Raw genomic sequence first — 23,721 nt, 5'->3', positions numbered from 1 at the left:
TTTCAGTGTATTTTATGGATGGTGTGCTGGTGATGAAGGGAATGAATAGCTGGGATGATAAATGGTGATTGTTGCTGGAGCTGCATCCACCCAGGGAAGTATCATTGCTTCCCAGTCAGGAGGCACGGCACTAACTGCAGGATACTCAGCCTCTGACCTGCTCTAACCTCAGAATGTATTCATCTGGTCCACTTTAGCTTCTAGTCAATTATGATGTCTGGGACCTTGATGGAGGAGGGCAAGGGTGAATTGGGTGCGGACCTGCAGAGAATGAGGAGGGAGATACTGTGCTCCTTCTCAGGGTTCTACCGACCAGTCTGACTGCCGTCAGCTTCATACATGGTTGATGGTTTCATTTAAAATACTGTGACTATGGGATCTGGGCCTAAGATAATGGCGCCAATGATCAACAGCAGCCACGAGGGCTTACAGACTCAGGGAAGCAGAGGACTGGTGCAGGGCACCAGAAAATGGGGATACCAACCCCCATTTGAGAAGGAGAAGCAGAAGTATCGGAGACAACCCACAGGACAGTGACCATGCTGGCGGAACATTAAGGGGTTCTGCGGTGGAAGAACACAAAGCAGTAGTTCAAAGAACCCGCACAGGCTGTGGACTGCAGGTGACTGTGGTCAAAGGACCCACACCAGCTGTGGACTGCTGGAAACTGGTTCAAGGGGGTACCTGGTATTGGAACTAGGATGCAAGAGGGTGTTGAGGGCACTAGAGATTACTGTATTGTGTTGGGTTTGGGTCTGAAGCTGAGGTTACCGATTGTTTGGACTGAAGGTTGTGATGCTGTGGAGGCTGCAGGAGCGCTGGAGGGAAATCCACAGATGCTCATTGGCTCTGAGGATATTTCTTTCTCCAACTGTAAGAGGCACCCAGTAATTTCTGCTGTTGGTGAATCTGTTTGCCTTAGCAAATTTTGTGTTTTATTACATAACAAAATAAAATCATGAATTTTGAATGATGGTTAGACTCTTCCTTGTTGGAGTTGGCACTTGTGTTATGCAAATGTTATTTAACCATATATCTGCTCCAGTCTGAATACAGACTTCCCTTGTTGAAGATTTACAATGGAATTAAACATTATCAGTAATCATCTTCACTTCTGACCTTATAATACAATGATCATTCACCTGTAATTAGTTGGAACCCTGTCTGAAGAGCTCATACACATGTTGGGCTGATTCAACAGGGCCCCAACATCTTCCTTTGAATATTACACTATCTGTGTTTCCTTTTGGTGCTCATTGATCTCAATTTTACCAGGACACCTTGACTTCACACTAAGCCACTCTTTTGTCATTTCTGGAATTCAGGATTGTTCCATATTTAGACCAAGGACGTGATAAAGATTCAAGCAGTCCCAGAGAAACTGAACACCACGGCACTTGCTGAGCCCATGACTCAAAATTTCTATCTCTTATCCCTACACAAGCACAAAGTATAAATGGATCACCTGCAACTGGTGAGTGACTAGAATTACAGTTTTCCCTCTGAGGGCTTTTCTGACACACTGTTCAAAGATGTACTTCCCAACATGAGAATCAACAGCAGACAAGGGATCATCCAGTAGATAAATATCTTGATCTGAATACACAGCACGGGCAATACTGATACGTTGTTTCTGTCCACCTGACAGGTTGATGCCCCTTTCTCCCACCTTTGGTTTAAAACAGAAAGGTTAGTGAGAAATTTTGTTATCACAAAACCACCTCTGAGATTTAAAATACAAAGGTTAGTGGAGTAGTAGATAGTGAAGAAGGAGGTGGAAGGATACAGATGAATATATGTGATGGAATGTATTTTGGGACTTCAGAACTAACACACATAAACAGTAAACAGCCGGGCCCTCAGTTTTGATGTACTGAAGGACTTAGTGGTGCAAGGTTCATAGCTCCCTGAAAATGGTGTACAGGTGGCTAGAATAGTGCTTGCCTTCAAAGACCAGTGCATGGAGTATAAGAGCTGTGATATCAAGATACAGCATTGAGCAGATTTCTGATTGTCACCCTGCAAGAAGGACAAGGTAGCAGTAGAGCAGTGGTTTTCAAACTTATTTCTTTCCACGCACATACCACTTTAAGTAATCCCGATGCCATGGGTGCTCTGTGATGAGTAAGGGGTTACTTAAAGTGGTATGCGTGTGGAAAGAAAAAGTTTGAAAACCACTGTTTTAATCATATCTAATTGACTCGTTATGTGCACGGTTTCATAGCTCCAAAGGAAATGGGCCGATGACAATTTTTCTGAAGCAAAATATTTCAGTCACGATTGGGTCTAGACCAGTGGTTCTCAACCTTTTTTCCCCACTCACGTACCTTTGGTAATCCCTTACTCATCACAGAGCATCAATGACATTGTGATTACTTAAGGTGGTATGTGAGTGGAAAGAAAAAGTTTGAAAACCACTGCTGGAGGGAGTGCAGAAGATAATCCATAGGGATGGGTTTTCGTTCTAAAGAGAGATGGGATGGGCTTATTCTCACTCGAATGCAGAAGGCTAGGGCTGACCTGGTAGAAGTTTACAAAATGATGATGAGCACGGATAGTCTTTTAAGTGGAGGAGGGAGGAGAGCTTCATTTTAAGGCCACAGGGAATAAATTTAAAAGCAATCTGAAGGGTGCATTCTTCATACCAAAGATGATGATTATCTGGACTGAGCCGATTGAGGCAGATACAAGTATAATATTTAATCTGCATTTGAACAGTTACTTAGGAAAGAGTGGAGGGACACATGACAGTTAGCATGAATGAGTTGGGCTGAAGAGCCCAGACCAGTGAAAGTTTCTTACTTCAGTGAAATCTTCGAAGGGAAGTATAGCCAAGTCCGGTTTGAGACTGCAGACTTCAATCACCTTCATGTACCTGTACATTTATAAAATAGTGGAATCATCACTTTTTGTCTTTACACTTCAGACAACATGCAGCGCATTTCTGCCCTCTCTGCTGCTGTTGGGCTGTTCACTCCTTCTCCACCCCATGGGTCTCAAAGAGAGTTCCTTCCCTCTTGCACCTCCCAGTCACATGGAGAGGATCTGCCTTCCACCCATGAGTCCACAGTTGCATGGTGTATCCCTTCCTTTAGATACAATGCTGCGTTATGTCAGTAGCATTGTTTACATTGATTCAAACAGTGAAGTACTTGCACATGATTAAATAGTCCATTATGTAATCCAAATGTCTAATTTGGAACTGACTGAGGAACTCTATAAAGAAATGCCAATGCTTACAGTATAGAAATCAATACCAATGTCAAAAAATTAAAGGACCAAATGTATCTATAAGCATCTTCTACAAGCTCTTTATCTGTTCCATGCCACTGAATGAAGAACCCTCCATTGTGTACGTCGCAGTCTGGCACATGACTAAGCTCCAAATTCATGTCTTAAATCATCTGGAGGTTTAAAGCAGAGTTTAAATCTCTATCTCTGGCAGCCGGACAATTTTGATTCAATTAATTAAATGAATCTGGCTGACAATTGTGAAATCAGTTGAAGAAAACACAAGTGATGGGAGATGATTGCTATTAGTTTTTCAGTGCAAATTCAACTTTCTCTGGACAGTTCTGTGCAGTGCTGAAGACAGGCACTCATTTGCTGGATGGTCCTGAGTATAATTTGGGGAAAGAGCAGCAAAGTTATTCCCAGTATCCTGACCAATATTAATCTTTCCATCTCAGACTGTTTAATTGTCGTTATTTGTGGGAGCTGGCATTCAAATCAGCTGCTCTAAATGACCTCATTTCATAAGTGCTTTGTTAACAGTAAACTGCTTGTCAGGGACCAAAGCATCCTTCATGAGTGTTAATATATTTTGCTAACTACATAAATCTTTATTTTGCATCCTTATTATCTTTCATAATCAGAACATTTAAAAACTCCATTTAGAGCTGTGATGAGATTGCCTAGCCATTTCTTTTCAGTTTAGTATTAATTTTATATTCGTTAGTCAAAATATCAAGTTTTTTGAATGCTTTGAGTCTCTTTAAATTTAGTCATATAGCACGGTAACAGGCTCTTTCAGCCCATGAGCCTGTGCTGGCCAATTACACCCAATTGAATTACAACCCCGGTACGTTTTGAATAGTTGGAGAACACCGGGCCACCTAGAGGAAAGCAACACAGACATGGGGAGAGCGCACAAACTTCTTACAGACAGCACAGGATTTGAACCCCGGTTGTTGGCACTGAAATAGTGAGGCGCTGACTGCTATCCTAACAGCGCCACCCTCTTCTCTTTCTCTATTTCACACTACCCACAGTTTCAAGCCTTTGGCTCAGAAAATGGAGAGCAGAGCATAAATTCTGAATATATTTCTGAAAGGGAAAAAAGAGACAAATTCTCCCCCTTCAATGCTTAGAATTTTATTGAGGCAGGGTCCTTCGGGTTCCAGCCACTAGGATCTTTGGAAAACTTGTCTCTTAGGTTATTTCTTCTCCATTCCTATCTCTACTGTGGGCTAACCTTATACCATTGAATTCAATTGCAGGGGTCCAAGACAAAAAATAAATTATACAATGGAAATGAATAGAGTAGCATTTCTGATAATAAAAAAATACAAATAATGGGAATATGGGAACCTCGATTTTGCTGCCATTGGGGAATAAAATGTATTGTTCACAGTTCAGTGGAAATTGACCAATTTCTCTCTGTACTGACTACCTTATAATTAAACATTTTTCATTTCAACTACCCTGCAGGATACAGATTCAAGATTGCAAGCAGTTTTGTGAAGTTAATTTATCACCTGAAGCAAGGAATGAAGAATATCCTTGGCTTGTAAAATTACTGAGTCGCTTTTATCAGGAGACATGAATTTTAAGTAGAACTTGCTATATTTGAGCTTTTAGTTGATTCTTTCATTCAGTAAAATATCGTCAGAATATCCAAACACAAAGCACAGAAACTGCAACTAAACTTTCTGATAATCTGACTTGATTGCAGAGGAAAGATGAGCTGAGGCCCATGATCATCTTTTGTGTCAAATTCCTTTCACATACAATTTCTCATTTGATTACATTTTGGGTGCTAGACTCTATGTTCACGTAAAATGCTGGAATGCCCTTTCAATTTCAGAATGCACTGGGTCGCCAGATGCCCCTTATCATCTACTGTGAGGTTAACAGAAAATTAATGAAATCCCTGAAGAAGCAACATTTCTGCAGCCAACAAAACTTTTCTGCATAATGGTGGACGTTATGGTGGATAAGCAGAAATATCTCTGTAGAGATTCAACGCTTGTTGTCAGAGTGCAACACGAAAGCCTGCAGATGCTGTAATTGCAGTAAAAACACACTGAAATGCTGGAGGAACTCAGCCGGTCTTTTCACATCCATAAAAAGCAAAGCTAGTTGGCATAGTGGTTAGGGCAACCAGGTTAGCATAGCGGTTAGCGCAACGCCTTTACAGTGCCAGTGATCAGGAGTGGACTGGGGTTCGAGTTCCATGATGTCTGTAAGGAGTTTGTATTTATCCGGCGAACTGCTGGCATTTTCCAACATAATTATGAGCAACTGGGATTTTCTAGCAAAACCTGTGGTCAATAGTTTTCCAATGATAGAACAGCACAGGAACTGATCCATAAATCCACCATATCTGCACCAACCACGACATCCAAGTTCTTTGGAATTCTCTCCAAAGCCAGCTCATCATGAAGATATCCTGTGAGGGAATCTAGACTTGAAACAATATCCCATACTCATAAATTTTAAAAATTTAAATAAATTTAGACATACAGCATGGAAACACACTCTTTCGGCCCATGAGCTGAAATTACACCCAATTCACCTGTAAACCCTGATATGGTGGGAGGAAACTGGAACCCCTGGAAGAAACCTCAACAGACACAGAGAGAACATTCAAATTCCTTACAGACAGTGTGGGATTTGAACCCTGGTCCCACCCGGTAACAGCTATGCACTATCTGCTACGCTAACCATGCTGCCCATTGTTATGCATCTACACTCAACTCCTTAACCAAGATGAACATGATTGTTTGAACATTAAAAGAGCAAAGAGGAATCAAGGTAAATACTAGTTAATTGAGGTGATTTTATCCAAGGATTTTTTAATAGATTTAATTTTTGAATGTCTCAACATTCAGGAACAGTTAACTTAGTGCTTTTTTCCTTCTTTTTCATTTTTGCATTTAAATACCACAACATATTGTTGTGCATTTACCTATGAGCCAATTGGCTCCAGTGTAGTTAGGAGAGAGGACCCAAAAAACTAGTGTGTCAATTCCCATATGAATGGTCAAAAACTAGTCCTAGTCAGGAATACTTGGAAGACTAATATGATTCAAATAGATCTGCTTTGTGCCATTCAAGACTGAGAGTCAGTGGGAGACATCGCAAAGCATGGAGACCACTTTCTCCGACGTTTCAGGAATCCAGAGTCAATACTTGTCAATTATGCATCTTTTAATTTTTTTTTTAATTTTAGCAGATAACAGGCCTTTTCGGCCTACGAGCCCGAGGCACCCAGTTGACCTACCGCCCCAGTATATTTTGAAGGGTGGGAGGAAACCAGAACACCCAGAGGAAAGCCCCCAGTGGAATGTACAAACTCCTTACCAACAGTGCCAGATTCAAGCTCTAGTTCCTGCTGCTGTAACAGCAATACACTAACCACTCCACTCACTGTGCTGCCTCTTTTAAAATTAATTCACAAAATCGGGATTTTGCAGGTGATAGCCAGTAATTATGAGAACGAAAAGTGACTGTCATCACTGCAATGGCTGTTAAAGCAATTTCCTGCTTCCACTGGAACAGTAATAGAGGCATAGGTTTGAATGGAATCTCAGTGCACGACCTTTAAGTAGGCCAACAGAGAGTTGCTGTTACATCTTAGGATGTGCCTGGGGAGCTCAGCATTGCGTTCTGTATATGATTAAAGAAGGTAATAAAAAGTAATGAAATAAGCAAAGTTAAATTTAATCAAAAATAACTTATTCATTATAATAAAATAGATTTTCAAAGATTTGTAGGTGCACAGAAAAATAATTCCTGAAGAGAAGTCATTTGATCCTGATTGTGTGCGGATATCTCACTGGGTAATGTATAAGTATACAGTGGGAAATTTCATCTATCCCAGTATTTTTCAATGTCCCTGAGCAGATAAAGAAAATGTCAGCATTAAAGCCTCACATCAGATATTTGCCAGAATTGGAAATAAAGATGAATGGCCTTAAAGTGACACAAGTGTGAAAATACAAGCAGTGTTTGGAATGGATCTTTCATAATCTGTCAGAAGAGATAACCTTGAAATTTAGTCATTAAAAAATATCAGCATGTTGAAATTCCAACCCATAATTTGACATCATTGTTTCAATAGATAAAATAGTTTGTGTCCAACGTGCATCCACAAAATTAACTCTGTAATGACACAATTCTCCATTCTACTCCTCCTTACTTGATTCAATACTTATTACTAGGCTGACAATAAGTAAAACTATCTATTATATCCAATATTGTGACAACAAAGTTCACAGCAGGCAGGTTGCAGAAGCATTTTATTTTGCCCACATACGATCACTTTGTTCCTGATTATTAATATTAATTATTCCTTACTTGATGTACGATCTGATGTTAAAATGTCATGGCTGTATTTTTAACATTAACACTGAAGGAGAAAATCAGACTCCAGGTGAAGAGAAAAACGTAGCGCGTTTATTATCACAGCAACAATGACTGGACCAGTGCCCATAGCTGAGGGGTGGAAAAGGATGGGGGCGACGAGGGGAAGTGGGTGCAGGCAGTGCAAACGCTCCCCTCAGCACATTTTTCAAACGTGGCACCACCCCCCCCCACCCCCGACCCCCAGTCTGCTGCTGCCCCCACAGTCCGATGCTGCCAAAAAATCAGTGCGGCCTGCCATTCACCATCTGGTATGTGTTATGGTGCCTTTTTGATGTGCTCATTCCCCCTTACTTTAGAACCTGGCGAAGCCTCTGGACGGGACCTGTTCCAGATTGCAACTTTCAGATGCTATGATGATAGATGCCTGAACCTTGGTATTAGTTTAGTTTGTTTTCTTTTCCCACACCCTTACCTCATTACACTCCACTGTTTTTCTGTAATCTACCAAGAGATGCATTGCTTTGGGAAATAAGACCATAGGGGCAGCACAAGTTGGTGTAGCGGTTAGTACAACACCTTTACAGCGCCTGTGTTCAGGACCAGGATTCGAATCCCACGCTGACTGTAAGAAGTTGGTGTGTTCGCCCCATGTCTGCATGGGTTTTCCCCGGGGGTTCCAGTTTCCTCCCACCATTCGAAACGCACCAGGGGTATTGATTAATTGGGTGTAAATTGGGCCGCACAGACTCGTGGACCAAAATGCCCTGTTACCGTGCTATATGTCTAAATTTAAATTTTAAATTTTAAATTAGCCCTGGCTAATTAAGAATGTATCAATCTCTGTCTTAAATACACCCAGTGGCCTGGCCTCCGCATCTGCCTGTGCCATCCTCTGGCTGAAGAAATTTCTCCGCATCTCTGTTCTAAGTGGACACACTTCAATCCTGAAATTGTGCCCTCTTGTCTTAGACTCTCCCACCATTCTATATTCTCTTTGTCCATGTCTTTCAACATTCAAAAATTTCAATGAGATTTCCCCTCATTCTCCTAAATTGCAATAAAAACAGGCCAAAAGCTGTCAAATGCTCCTCATATGATAACCCTTTCATTCCAGGAATCATCCTTCTTTGAACCTTCTCCATTGTCAGCACAGCTTTTATGAAATGTGGAGCCCAAAATTGCTCAGAATACTCGAAGTGAGGACTCACCAGTGCCTTACAAAGCCTCAACGTCAAACCCCTGCTCTTATATTCTCTTCCTCTTGAAATGAACGCCAGCGTTACATTTGCCTTCTTCACCACTGTCTCAACCCTTACCTTCAGGCTATCCTTCATGAGGATTCCCAGGTCTCTTTGCATCTGGGCATTTTCAATTTTCTCCAGATTTAAATAATACTCTGTCCATTTATTTTTTTTCTACCAAAGTGCATGACCATGCACTTTTTATTTTCATTTGTCACTTCTCTGCTCATTCTCCTAATCTGTTTCAAGTCCTTCTGCAGCCTTCATGTTTCCTTCACCTACCTACTCCTCTACCTATCTTTGTACCTGTAATGATATGGATTGCATCTACTCATTGGCTGGTAAAGCCATGGGGTGGCCCACCCCCTGATGACACTCTCCCCTGTGGCCTAGGCCATAAAGGTCGAGCCACCTCTCCCTTCCCTGAACTTCCCTAGCTTGGATTCGGGCCAGCTCAAGTCTTCTGTACAATAAAACCTATCGTTCCCCCCAGTCTTTGTCTTTGTGGTTATTGGGGCAACTGGTAGTGCCCATCAGTACCGTCTGCCAATAATATTGTCCTTGCTGCCTGTGATATGGAACATCACAAGGATGGAACCACAATGGAGAGTGGCCTAGTCTCATGATCAAAATGAATTGGAAATTATCATTTTCAAAATTCACGTAATGGACAAATGAATTTCAGTTGTGTCTCCTTTAGGAAAGGCATAATGCAAGTGACTGAGAATGGCTGATGTGGTGAGAATAGGGATGAAAAAGGACTAGAAAAACACTGAGCTGCCATCAGCTCACTGCAGCCTACTGTACTATATCAGCTTTAGTTCTAGTCGTTTCAGTGTCTCTCAAACGAACAGAAGTCTGATACTGTGAACAACAATCAAAGCGATCTTCATGTTTATGCATCTCTGACATTCTCACCATTTGTATCTTTAATCTTGTAAAACATCATTTAATTTTTCATTAATACCATATCTCCCATTTTATCCTCATTTCCACTTAATCACTTCTCACTTTATTCTATTTCTCTTCTTTCCGTGAGCTTCTGCTGTAATGGAGTGATGTATAAATGTCTGTCGGCTCAGCAAGTTTGTGTCTTTTTAAAGCACTTCAGTGCCTCTCAGCTCTACATCCTGTTTGCATCTCAACATTTAATGCTTTTGTACATTATTTGACAGAGATGTCAGCTATTCCATTTATAATTCCTCTCAGAATTGATTGTTTTTTTTTCCATTTATGTTCCCTAAATTTCATTCTATATTAATGTGTCTGTTCACTTTCAGATATTCACTTCTGGTAAAAGAGGTCCAGATCAGAATCATTAGGCTTTTTCAGGTGAATTCTACGCTAAGAATGCGCCTGAAGAAGCAGAAGCAGCCCTTTAAATTGCCGTTCAGGTGGGAGCGTTTAAAGCGTAACGCTGGTCACCTGAAGACACAGGATGAGGCTCTGAGCACACGCCAGCTCCCGCCCAGTGTCAGCTATGATCAGCAGCCTGACCCTTTAACATCCGCTTTCAGCCAGCTGCATTCTGGTGGCTGGGGGAGCCACTGAGCTGAGCTGATTACCCCTCTCAGAGGAGGGCTACGTAGCTCACCTCAAGAGCACCTCCTGCACATTCAGGTGGCCTCAAAACAGCTGCATAAACATGTGGCTTTACATGCGGGGCAATTGGCCACCTGAAAGTACCTATCGCTTGCTTTACTCTTTACGTTGCACTGCCTGAGCAAGACAATTATTGTAAATTTATAGAAAACTGTCGAATGACAAACAAATCTCTGCTATTAAATATCCGAAGAAGTAAAAATCTTAGTGTCCGAGGCAGCACTGTGGACTTTTTCAACTTGTTATGAAGGCTTTTTGCAAAATAATTAAGGCAAATGTCATGCAAGGTAAATTAAGGCAAATGTCATGCAAAGTACAGTTTCCCAGATTAAGGCAAATGACATGCAAGGTACAGTTTCCCAGAGCCATTTCCCCAGATACATTTTCATGCTTATGTTTATAACACTTTAGATTTAGCCATTTTTAATCTTTCAGAACTTATACAGTATTACCATCTGGGTCCATGGGTAAACTACAGTACGAACTCCAATACTAACCAACTGGTGGCTGGGTATAAAACCAGTCTTGGAAAACAGGGACACGAGTATATGTGCTTGTTGGTAATCCCTGAAAACTGGGACACAGAATATATGCGCTTGTTGGTAGTCCCTGAAAACCGTGACATGGAGACATACACTTGTTGGTAGGCCCTGAAAACCGTGACACGGAGACATACACTTGTTGGTAGGCCCTGAAAACCGTGACACGGAGACATCCACTTGTTGGTGGCCCCGAAAGCCAGAGACATCCACTTGTTGGTAGGCCCTGAAAACCGTGACACGGAGACATCCAGCTGCAGCTCAGATGGTTGCACTTAGCTTTGATTCGGAACTTAATGGCTCCCATCTCAATCCAAAAATATGAACTTCATTGTCATATGGGATATCGTTTTGATGAGTTGTTAATGTGCCCCCCTTCAGTGGCCAGAAAAGTAGAACTGTCTCTAGTGCATTGGCCTAACTTATTACTCAAGAAACATTTCCTAAATAGACAATCCGAATATTACTGTATTACAATTTGTAACTGTAAAGAAAGTAGTAAATGTAAAGAAAGTAGTGTAACTACATTACACTAGTTATTACATTCATTAATAATATTTTTTTTACATGATAGCACTTTTATCATTTACATTATCAAACAAGTTGCAGCTGAACAACAACGTACCTTTCCTCGTCAAACATCTTTCCAAATAATATGTTTTCTCTGATGGTTCCATGAAATATCCAAGCTTGTTGGGATACAAAAGCCAGTGATCCATTGACTGCTACCATTCCATTATGTAACTTCATCTGCAGCAAGAAAAATAACTGATAACATTGATGATCTAGCAAAGCATTTTTAATGTGAAAATGGTACTAATGGTGTAAAATTCCTGCCTTAATTTTCAGTGATAAGAGCAATTAAGATTTAAATGGACAAATCCAATGCTTTCTTGAAGTCCACACAGAGAGATTGGCAATAACATTCTTGCTTGGTTAATGGCATATTTGAGACAATTCATAAATAATCTTTGTTATACAAATTGCTCAACTAATTGGGATATTTAACACTTCATTTTGGCAGCAGAGTTTGATCTATTATTTTCAGGTTTCAGATTTATTGTCAGAGTACATGCATGACATCACACAGCCCTGAGGTTCTTTTTCTGCAGGCAAGGCAGAATTTCCACTTATTAATAGTTCAAAAAAACTGTATGCATATAAACAAATAAGAACTGTTAACAGATAACAAATATAAACAAAATGACTGCAATATAGAGAGAATTTTAAAAATCAATAAAGTCCTTAGATGAGACTCTGATTGAATTTGCTGAGGAGTCTGATGGTGGTGAGGTAACATTTAGTCCTGAACCTATTGGTGCAAGGCTTGTGGCACCTCTACCTCTTTCCTGATGGCAGCAGTGAGAACAGAGCATGTGCTGGGTGGTGTGGATCCTTGATGATTGCTGCTGCTCTCCAATGGCAGCGTTCCCTGTAGATCTTATTGATAGTGGGGAGGGTTTTGTCTGTGATGCCTGGGCTATGTCCACTACCTTTTATAAGGCTTTGCACTCAGGGTTATTGGTGCCCCCATACTAGACTGTGATGCAGTCAGTCAGCACACATTTCACCACACATCTGTAGAAATTTGCCAAGGTTTCTGTGTCATACCAAACCTGATCAAACTTCTGAGGAAGGAGAAACACTGACGTGCTTTCTTCATGTTGTCTAGTGTTGTATCCAGGAAAGTTCCTCCTAGATAGTGGCTCCCAAGAACTAGATACTTCTGCCATATTGGATCATTTTTCTAGGTTTAATTCATAGAAAGTGCACTTTCTAGAGAAGGATTCTGTCTATAGGGTCATACCACATTCATAAAATTATTTAAAATTGCTTTTAACTATTTTACAAATGTGAATATATCTATAAATATGGTCATAAGTAGATACATTTTATCTGCCAAAATTAGAATGAAATCTCAAATGATCACAATTTTTGATAAAATTACAGCAATGTTATGTATTATTTTTGATGACCCTCAGAAGGAATTAATTTTGTTATTAAAAAATAACGGTATAACAAGTCTATAGAGTAGGGTAATTCACCCCCTACTTTATCACAAGCACTAATTACATTGATTCAAAAAGAGGATAAAGACCTGTGTGAATGTAAGAAAAATTATAGATCATTTTCCCTAATTCCAATAGATGTGAAAATCTTATCAAACATTCTTACAAACCATTTAAATACAGTAATAGCTTGCTTGATACTTAGTGAACATGAAGGATTTATTAGGGGCCACAGCTCATCTGATAATATCAGACGTCTTGTGAATATTATGTAGTCATGTTGAAAAAGCATTTGATTGGGTGGAATGGGGATATTTGTTTAAGATTCTTCAATTTCTTTTAGAGAATGGATTAGATTTTTATATAATAACTCTGAGGCAGCGGTTCAAACTAGTGGTTACATTTCACCTTTTACTCTCTTAGGAGGGGCACCTAAAAAGGTTCCCCATTTTCCCCAATGTTATTCTGTCTAGTTTTAGAACCCCTGGCAGCAGCTATTAGAGAGAATGAGAACTTTTTGGGAATACCTGTGGGAGGACAGGTTCATAAACTGATGCTTTATGCGATGATATTTTATTATTTGTGTTGGACCCTGGTCTGCCCTGCATCTGTTTTTTACCCAGGGAAATTTCATTGGCCAAAGAAAGGTTTATGACATTTAGATATTAATTTTTGCCCCCAACAGGCGGATTTAGTAAAGGTAAATTTTGATCCAGTATTGCAGAAAATTACATGTGATGTAGATAGATGGTCATCATTATACTTGTCAATATCGAGAAAATAAAATGCCTTGAAGATTAATAGTATTCCAGAAGTTAAATACCTGTTCCAGTTGTTACCAGTGCAAATCCCATTAACTTATTTTAAGCAATTTGATAAAATAATTAAGGCTTTTATTTGGAATGGTAAATGCCCGTGCTTGAAACTTCATTAATTATAATTTCCAGTTGAAAGTGGGGGGTGGGGGGCTTCAGTTTGCCAAAGTTAATGCACTATTATTATGCTTTTACTCTTAAGCATTTAGTACATTGGTCTCTCCCTCCAGGGCAAGTGCCTCCTTGATATCTTATTGAATGCTTTGCTCTCCCTCCTACCCCTCCATTAACAATAGTTGTCTATCAATTTACTTCCTGAGGCAAGATTTCACCCAATTATATTTGTATTTGCTCTGGAATAAGTTAGCCAGAGTATTAAAATGTAATTCATATTTGAATGAAGCTTTGAGTATTTGGGTGAATCTAAAGTTGTGTATTGATAAGTTCCCTTTTTTCAGGAGGGAATGGCAAAGGAAAGGTATAATTAAATTGAAGACCTTTATAATGGTGACAGTTTAAAATCTTTTAATCAACTAATCCAACAGTCTGATATCTGTAGATCACAATTTTGGAGATATCTTCAACTGTGTCATGTTCTACACACAACTTTTGGTTTTACACAGCAACCCCACCATCCTCCACAAGTTGCTACGATTCTGTCCTGTACTGGCTGTGTATGATAAAGGTCACAAAGCCTCATTTTATCATTCAGCCTGAACACAAATAAACAAATCTCAGGGGATAAAATTTTGTTTTGTCTTAAAAGAACGTGGGAACTAGACCTGAGTGTGATTTTGAGATGGAAGAATGGGACAAAATTTGTAAAAATATCAAAATAATGTCAAGAGACCTAAGAGTGAACCTAATTCAGTTTAAGATTCTGTGTTGTTTTTATTGGACTCCAGCAAGGTTATATAGATTAGGGTTGAAAAATACCCTGAATGCTGGCACTGTGAGGTGGATAAAGGGGACTTAGTACATGAGCTTTGGACTTGTCTCAGAATTCAAGAATTTTGGATCATGATACATAAGTATATTGGTGAAGTTTCAGGTATTCAAATTCCTTTTTGCCTCAGACTCTTTGTCTTGGGAGACACATTTGGGTTATTTGTGGATAAATACTTTCAAAATTGGATTCAGACAAGTTTAATGGAAGGAAGACAAATTATACATAGAGGCTGGAAGAATTTGGGAGGAGCCATCATTTCAGAAGTGGCCTCAGAAATGGTCAAAGTGGCTGAGTTTCAATGCATGTCTTACAAAAGGTTTGATGAATTGGACAATACACAAAAATGGAGTAAATATCTACGTTTCCTGAGGGGTGGGGGAGGGGGGGAAATAGTGGTGAAGCATGTTAATGAACAACAGTATTTTCTGTTCTTAAAAATCTTAAAGGGACACTGTATTGAATTTTTTTTAGCTGCCATTTGTTTCTATTTTACAGACAAGTTTGTTTTGTAACTTATGATTTACATAATTTTAAGGGTTTGGGGAATCTTTTTTTAAAGAACAATAAAATTTAAATGATATATTTTTTAAAAAAATATGTACCTACCTGTCCTAGCAATGCAGATATTAAAGAACTTTTTCCACTTCCTACATTTCCACAAATTCCTAAAAGCAATCCCTAAAAGAACAATAAATTATTTAGTTCACTCCTTGGATATTTCCTCAGAAACAAGATAATTATAAATATGATAATTTTATGGCTGAACTGTAGGTAGAATGTACCTTCTCTAAACAGAAGCTAAGATTGTGAAGTGTCGTTAAAGTGTCATCTTTCTCTGATGATCCTTTCGGTGTAATTTCTGACACATGACCATTGTTATTGGCTTCATTTGTATCAAAGGCTTTTTGACTTTTTGAGTCCACAGGAGCAGATTCTTCTTCATTTTCGTTTACTTTGCTCCATGAAAGTGTTGCGTTTTCCATCATTACTGCATAAGGGGAGTCTTGCTGAGTTTTCACATATACTTCAGGATTTTCCATGACCAAAATTTTCTGATAAGTTATTGAATGCAAATATTAAAGATGATTGTCAGAGCAACTCTCCTATCTTTTTAAAACTGACGCAAAGTACTTTCTTTTACCTTCAATCTTCTTAAAGCAATTCTAGCTTCTGCAAATCCTTTTACCGTAAAGGGCAGAGTGAACAAAGTGAATTTCATTGCATTGAAAATTGCGATCACAGTGAATGCCTTGAATGATAAGAGAAATAAAACAACAAATTTGCAGGAATGAATATACAACTAAACCAGGTTCACTGGCAATATTCTCTCCATCCATTTCTTACCACAGCTGCTGTCAATTCACATCCCAACAATGTGTGCACAACAAATGTGAGGATGGTAGCCAAAGTTGGTACAGTTGGGGTAAGGGAGGAATTTATACTCTGCACGTATCCTGCTTTTTCTAATATCCTTTTCTCATTTTTCCGCACATCTATATTGGAAAAAGAAGAATGTATGTTGTCTGGAAGTACGCCATTTATCCAATGGAAGGAGAATAATATTCATATGGTTTAAAAGATTCTTAACTGAAAGCTTCATTTGGTAAATTATATTATTTCATGTTTTGGTTTTGAAAGCAACTTTAATTAGATAAACAAAGAAAATGTTAGCAGATTACACAAAAATTGCAAAGAAGAATGAGCAATTTAAAAGAGCTTTGCATGTGAAGGAAATTTGTAATTGTAATATATACTTTTATTCCATGCAAATGTTAAGTCAAGAACAGACAAGAAAATAATTTACTTTACCGCTAATAGAATGTGCAAATGATTTTTCCCAAGCATACATTTTTATAAGTTTTATGTGTGTCAGCACTTGGCTCATTAATCGCACACGAATGTCTGTCTGCCCAATGGCTTTACATCGAAATACCATGGTTAATCGTGCCATTATCATCTGAAACCATAAACAGTTATAGTTGTGATCCTTTCTCTACAGGAATTGCATAAAACAATTTCTGAACAAATTATTTGGTTACAGCAGAGCTCTCAAGAAAATGACTAAGGACAAATGGAAAATTTTAAGGTGCAGAAATAAAAGCCATCAACGATAAAAATACTACATTATAGTTTGTGTACAGGCCTGCAGTAAAATAAAATGTGTATTTTAGTATTATTTTGGCCATATTGATCTCTTCTTATAGGAGATATTCTCCTTCTCCTATCAATATATTCCCACCTAATCTGCACCTTAAAACTAATTTATCTCACTTTTCTGGATCTGTTTTTTAATAGACATATTAACTGTGTTTCTTTTTCCACAAATGCTACCTGATCTGATGAGTATTTCCAGAATGTTCTGACTTTATTTCAGATTTTCAGTATGCATTATTTCTTTTATTTTTTGGATTAAAAAATAAATTATTATTATATGAAATTATTTGAGGAAATACATGAAACATTTATTTGATATAATACCTGAAAAGGTATAAACAAACTATAAGCAACAATTCCCAATAATGATGTTGGTCCAAGTATCAGATAGGAATATATTGTGCAACTGAGCAGTAATACTGGTGAAGCAAATATCAAAGGACAAAACAAAGCAGCTTCAAATAGCTGATGACCATCATTTGATAGAAGATTCATAATCTGTGTAAACAAGACAAGGTGTGTCAAATTGTTATATTAATTTCAAATCATTGATTCTCACTTTGCACGTGTGTGTGTGTGTGTGTGTGTGTGTGTGTGTGTGTGTGTGTGTGTGTGTGTGTACATATATATAGCATTTAGTGCTAAAATATTATGATATTCCTGTTGGATATCATCATTTTAATTTCAAGTTTTGTCACAGATTGTTAATGATTTGGATAAAAATTCTTAGTCCTCAGATTCTAGGGGAAAAAAAAAGGGTCAGGCTTATTATGCCTTTGGAATTGAAATGGTAGCTTTTTTAGTCAAATGTCAAACACTTATTTAGAAACAAATCTTGGAAGACACAACTCCTATGATAATATGTATCTTTAGTCCAGATGGTGATTGCATGTTCAATTATTTAATTGGTCATTTACTGATCCAGTTTCAATGTATAAAATTCCTGTAAAGTAATAGTAATTCTCAGAAGCAGACCTTTCTAATTTACAATCTGTTACGCTCTATCACTGAAATTGACATAAACTCTGACTATGCCATTAAGAATTAGTGGAATGGTTAGCACAGCACAATGCTGTTATATGGCCAGCAACCAGCGTTTGAACCCAGAGCTGTTTGTAAGGAGTTTGAACTTTTTCCCCATGTCTTCATGGGTTTCCTCTGGGTGCTCTGGCATCCTCCCACCCTTCAAAGAAAAATACAGGGTTTATAGGTTAATTGGGTGTAATTGGGTGGCACGGGCTTGTGGGCTGGAAGAGCCTGTTACTGTGCTTTATGTCTCAATTTAAATGGATAGGGTTGTTCAATTAAATATCCACCCTTAAGTCCCCAGTGGTTTTGCGGCTATAACATTGCACTCTTTGCTGGGCAATGAAGAGCCTATTGAAATCTCATCATAATTTGCCAGACTGACCCCAAAGCAGTGCATTGTATCAGGCCTGGAACATTTGGAGGTGAGGTGAGCCTGACTGAAATCCTGGGTGTCTGATAAACTATGATGATAATAGGTAATGGAATGGCATATTGGGAGTAAGGAGACTCTATGGACTAGTTAACAGAGAAGGAATTTATTCTGGAAATTATAGACCAAGGGTTCAAGGCACCACAAATGCTAGAGAAATTCATCAGATCACATACTAGTGATCTATGCTAGCGAGGAAGTAAAAGGGAGTCAACGTTTCGAGCCTGAGTCAGGATTGATGAAGAGTTCTTACCCAAAATATCAATAATTCTTTTATTTTCCCCACTGATGTTGCATGATCCATGGAGTTTCTCCAGCACATTGGCTTTGCCCCAGATCCCAGAAGCTTAAGTTAAACAGAAAAGTCTGTAGATGCTGGGTTGAGCTCAGTACACAAAGGTACTAGGGCTCATTTCTCCAGCGTCTTTGTCTAGGCAGATTCCAACAGCTCCAATCTTTTGTGTGACTCAAGGTCAGACAGAACTTTATTATGGCAACCAAGAGAAGAATGCCATGGTGAAAATACACAAAATCACATATTTACAAGTATATTTTTAGCTGTATTTATTACAAGGACTTATGTGGCAGGGGATTGATACTATCCATGGGGAAAAGGACAAGATACATTTATCGTCAAGCTACTAACATGACTTCTCACAGTTTTAATATCCAGCTACTATAATCTTACATCGTTGATCAGTGCCTACCTCACCAATGGAACTGTTTCTTAAAGTTTTAAGATGGACCAACTTAATAAATGCTGATGTCGAGATGGCACCTTTTAATCGAATAGCAGTCTGATAGTTGATAGCCCATGATGCAGAGAAGAACACAGTTTTTAAAAGCTCTGTAGTAAATAGTGCAAGGCACAGACCAATTCCATAAGCAAGATTTTTTGACTTTTCTTCTACATGTTGGAGTATGCCATGGATCAACACTGCCTGGACATTAAGAAACATAGGTTGTAATAACATAGCAATAATTACAGACCATTTTTTGCTTGTCAATGAGAAAGTTATCAACAGAGCAGAATGAGATCTATCTGTTTTACACTTAGACAATAAGAACCAAAACTTAAACCGCTGCAAGGTCTTTCATGGGAAAAAAAAATCCAAACCTCATAGATAAGGGAAAGGAAGGAAGGCACGTCATAAATAATTAAAAATTAAAAAGGGCAAGCAAAAGATTTGGTTTAAGATAGGTTTCATGGCTTTCAAAGAAAGCCAAACAGATGTATAGCAAGTCCATTCCAGGGAGAAAAACCAAGTATTTGCAGTTTTACTATTCTGGATGAAATGAAACGAGTCATTTATGTGCCCACCCTGATGGATCCTACAATAATAAAAGCAGACAAAAAGGTTGAGCCCAGAGCCTACTGTACTCATTATCACATGGAAAGATGGAAGGTCACGTCACTTGTCGAACTGGAAATAAGTTGAAGGTCACTTCCCCCATGTCTATGAATATCAAATCTGCCATAGCCAACATCACCTTTCATCTGGTCATCGTTGTGGAGCACACAATAATCACGTCAATATGATGAAGTGATTAAATGGCTTTAATTACCAAAAACCTGAGCATTACTGAAGCACTACTTGGCCAAGTTTCAGGTACAGGACCAGGAGGGGCTAAGTCCAGGCAACCAGCCTTTATTGGGAAATCCAGGGAGGAGCCAAGGGAGGGGTAAGGGAAGGCCAGGTTGGTTCAGTCTGGCCAGTCCATGCATCCATACAAATGCCTTTCACCACAGTCCTCCTCAACTGAACTTAAGTGACTCGATAGCTCTAGCTACAGGAGTATAAAAAGCAGTACATGTGTGACTTTCTATCTCTTTTACGCTGAGCCCACTCCTGGCTGCGATCCACGGGCAGTGCTGGAAGACCCTTTGTAAGGTGTGTGTCATAAATGGGGGGAGGCATTGTGAACATTATCATGGTTCACCCAGTTTAAATTGTACATTCAAATCTGTATCTGGATAGCTCCTTTAATCCATGAACCATGCTTATACATTGGGAGAGGAGTGGCTAGTACTGTTTGTTTTAACCCTATAGATAACTTCTGTAGGTAATTGTAGCTTGGGTAACCTCCATGCTAGTGAGATCAGTCTGAGTGTTAGCAGCCTGTCTCCTGTGTTTCATATTTGTTTCACATTTATAAATAAATTTCAAATTTTTACTACTGGCCCGAGTCCAGGGTTATCACTCACCACCACAGTCATTCAGCGCATTGGTTCACTCTGTCTCCCTGAGCGATCCCATTCATCCTATTCCCTCACTATAATATTTTCTCTTCAAAAATATTAATTCCCCCCACCCCCTTGATTCTCCTACCATCCTCTGACACTCAGGGTAATTTAAATTTCCAACCTGTATGTCTTTAGGATGTGACAGGAAGCCACACCACCCAGAGAAATCTCCGTCATCAAGTGCCAAGCAACCGACAGCAGAGAAAATCATGAAAAAAACCCAGATTTCTGTCACGTTGGTCTTGACCCAAACAATAATCACGTCGACATGATGGAGTGATTAAATGGCTTTAATTACCAAAAACCTCAGCTGACTATTTCTCTCCATGGATGCTACCTGACGTGTTGAGTCCATCTAGTTTCTCTTTGTTTGCACTTGGTTCCAGAATCTCCAGTTTTTAGGTTTCTCTGTAATTTTCCAGCCTAATTTGTCTTTGACAGGCCAGTACCAACTAGTGGTAGCACTAATCCCAGATTCTCTGGTCTCCAAGAATTGTATTTGCAAAGAGACTAATATGTTAAGAGATTTCACACTAGAAACTGCTGAAGCTGGAATCTGAAGAAATAAACAATCTTTTGAAGGATCTCAACATACAGAGCAGCATCATCAGTGATTGCATTACTGATGCAACTTAACATACTGACTTCTTTCAGCATATTGTATTTTGCCTAATTTGTTAAGATTTACTAGTATTTGTGATGTACTTAAAGCCCACATTATTCAAAAATATTTGAATAAGAAAGACTAAATAACGAGTGTTAGTTTCCACTCTGACTCACCGGTCCCAAAAAAGTACAAAGCATACAAATAATTATACAGATTGCATTCACAATAAGCCGTGTTTGCTGAAACTTTACAGTGACTTTTTCCAAGGATGCTTTCTTCCTGCCAACCCTTGCCACTTCTTTCTCCCAAAGGTGCAAAAATCTGTAAAAATTTATAACAAGATGTCAAAACCTGTTTCCATTTTTAAAATAAATATATCTATCATCCTTTCTGAGAACCCAACAAATAGATTTCTGATATAACATACCTTTTGGTATTGGTATCTGAACAGCTGAAGTGAGAGAGGGGAGGGATTGTATCTTGATCCAGTTTCTTTCTGGTTGCCTTCATCATTGAGGGTGTCAGCCACTGGAAAGTGATGAATGAAAACAGCCCAGCATTATCCACTGGAGCAGGAGATGGATTCCTGGGAAAATATTTTAGTTTGTTTATAGGCCCAGAGGACACCAAAACCCAGCAGCAGTAGAAATTCACCAAGCCAAATGGAAACTTAAACAAAAGTTACTTTTAATTATCTTTAAACATGAAAACAGGATCAAACTTTAACTTACTACTATTAACTTAACCCCCTTCTAATTCTAAGTGCACGTGTTTGTAATGTGTGTGTAAGTTCAGAAAAGTTCTTTGGTTCACAGTCCAATCTCACTTCTCACTCCTCCAAGTTCACCAGGCAATTTTTATACTGTACACAGAATTTAACATTTCTGAAGTTCACCAGGCTTTGTTGCTTGAAAGGTAAATGGTTACTGCTCAGGAAGGATCTTGTCAGTTTACAGAGAGAGATTTGTTGCTCGTTGGACACAAACTGATTCCTTCCGATCAGCTACTTCAGTGTCTTGCCAAACAAACTTGCCTCATCAGGGTTTTCCAGATCACCACAGAGTTCCTTTTTGTTTCCCTTATTTCAAGTGAAACATCATACAGCCAGCCATCTCCTCTTATATGGACTGCAAGGGCTTTGAACAGGCTGAACTAAGAACTCACAACCCGTCTTCAAAGTGGGGTTTCCCACAAGCTTGCCAGCTTGTCCTGTTCCAGTCCCAGCTGCTGCTGCTGAACTGTAGAACTGAAATCTCTCTCTCTCTCTCTCTCTCACACACACACACACACACACACACACACACACACACACACACACACACACACACACACACAGAGGGAAAGTCACATGACCCTCTTAGAACAGCAAACTTCATTCAGACAGACTGCAACACTGGACCCAATCTTTTGAGTCCATTCATCTGTTGCTTTACAAAACAATAATCTATTACCAATACCAAGTGCCTCTGCATGTCCAATTAACACCTACTTGTGAAGTCTCTACATGCATTCTTCAAAGTTTTTGCAAAGGCACTTGGAGCCTGGATTGTCTGGCTTGAGCAGAGCTCTGGCATTTTAAATGAGATCTGTTTTGAAATGTTTGTATCTATGCGTAACCTAACTAAAAACCCCACAATCTATCTCCTTTAAAACATATCTATATACAATATAAAATATAACATAAACCACAACAAGTTGCAAATGATAAATAAAATATGATCAATTCTGAAAATCCCAAAGGAAATTTCACTGCAAACAAATATTCTTTCACTTACTTTGGTTTTGGACGAATGGGAATCACTGTTTTTAAACTTTGTGAGTACTTGTGATGCTTCTTTGGAACGTCATTATTTGTCTCTGACAATTCCATTTTGTTGACTTTCAGCAATGTGAAACAATATTGAAAATTTTTCACTTGAAATTAAAAAGTTACAGGTTAGTTACTGGTGCAACTAGAGATGCTACTTGGGAACAGATGCTTTAACATATTGAGTCCACAGCGATGATCAACCATACTTTTATACTAATTCTATATTAATTCCACTTTTTATTCTCCCTACTATCTAATAAATTCCCCCCCATATTCCAGCAATTCACCCACACACGAAGGACAATTAAGCCTACTAACCTGACTTCTTTGGGATGAAGAGGAAACCCAGGCATTGACATTACCAGAGGTCAGGATTGAATCTATATCTCTGGAACACTGTTGGCTGCTTCATTGTGTCACCAGTATTTAATAAGCAGACACTATACCATTTTAAGTGTTACACCAAAGATTTGTCATTTAACTAATCAAATTGTTATATTTCATTGTTATTCTAAATACTGTGTTTTTATTGAAAATATCAAAAGTTCTCGAAATCTTAGAATTGGCACCATTGAGACAGAAAAGGTGCATTATAATTAATTGAAAGAACCTAGAAAGGTGCTTGGCTGAGGAACATCTCTGCAGCTCCTGGGGATACACTGCTTGAAGTCTGTATTCTGACAGGGATCCCTCCTGAATAT

General features: G+C 38.9%; 1 protein-coding gene across 5 annotated transcripts in view; it reads right to left on the bottom strand.

The window, feature by feature from the left end:
- Positions 1–23,721, bottom strand: part of abcc12 (ATP-binding cassette, sub-family C (CFTR/MRP), member 12) — an 80,024-nt gene that overhangs the window by 38,996 nt on the left and 17,307 nt on the right. For all 5 annotated transcript variants that reach the window (XM_069901662.1, XM_069901665.1, XM_069901664.1 and 2 more), the window contains 13 exons: positions 22,986–23,124; positions 21,638–21,796; positions 21,384–21,531; positions 19,066–19,299; positions 17,224–17,397; positions 16,555–16,702; positions 16,090–16,238; positions 15,887–15,994; positions 15,528–15,797; positions 15,352–15,423; positions 11,598–11,722; positions 2,803–2,875; positions 1,466–1,669 (listed from right to left, as the gene is read on the bottom strand). In XM_069901662.1, the coding sequence (XP_069757763.1) occupies positions 1,466–1,669; positions 2,803–2,875; positions 11,598–11,722; positions 15,352–15,423; positions 15,528–15,797; positions 15,887–15,994; positions 16,090–16,238; positions 16,555–16,702; positions 17,224–17,397; positions 19,066–19,299; positions 21,384–21,531; positions 21,638–21,796; positions 22,986–23,124 (2,003 nt within the window). The remainder of the gene's footprint in view (positions 1–1,465; positions 1,670–2,802; positions 2,876–11,597; positions 11,723–15,351; positions 15,424–15,527; positions 15,798–15,886; positions 15,995–16,089; positions 16,239–16,554; positions 16,703–17,223; positions 17,398–19,065; positions 19,300–21,383; positions 21,532–21,637; positions 21,797–22,985; positions 23,125–23,721) is intronic.

The sequence above is a fragment of the Narcine bancroftii genome, chromosome 10 (assembly GCF_036971445.1).
Source record: "Narcine bancroftii isolate sNarBan1 chromosome 10, sNarBan1.hap1, whole genome shotgun sequence".
Classification (NCBI taxonomy): domain Eukaryota; kingdom Metazoa; phylum Chordata; class Chondrichthyes; order Torpediniformes; family Narcinidae; genus Narcine; species Narcine bancroftii.
This window is presented reverse-complemented; position numbering and strand designations above follow the sequence as displayed.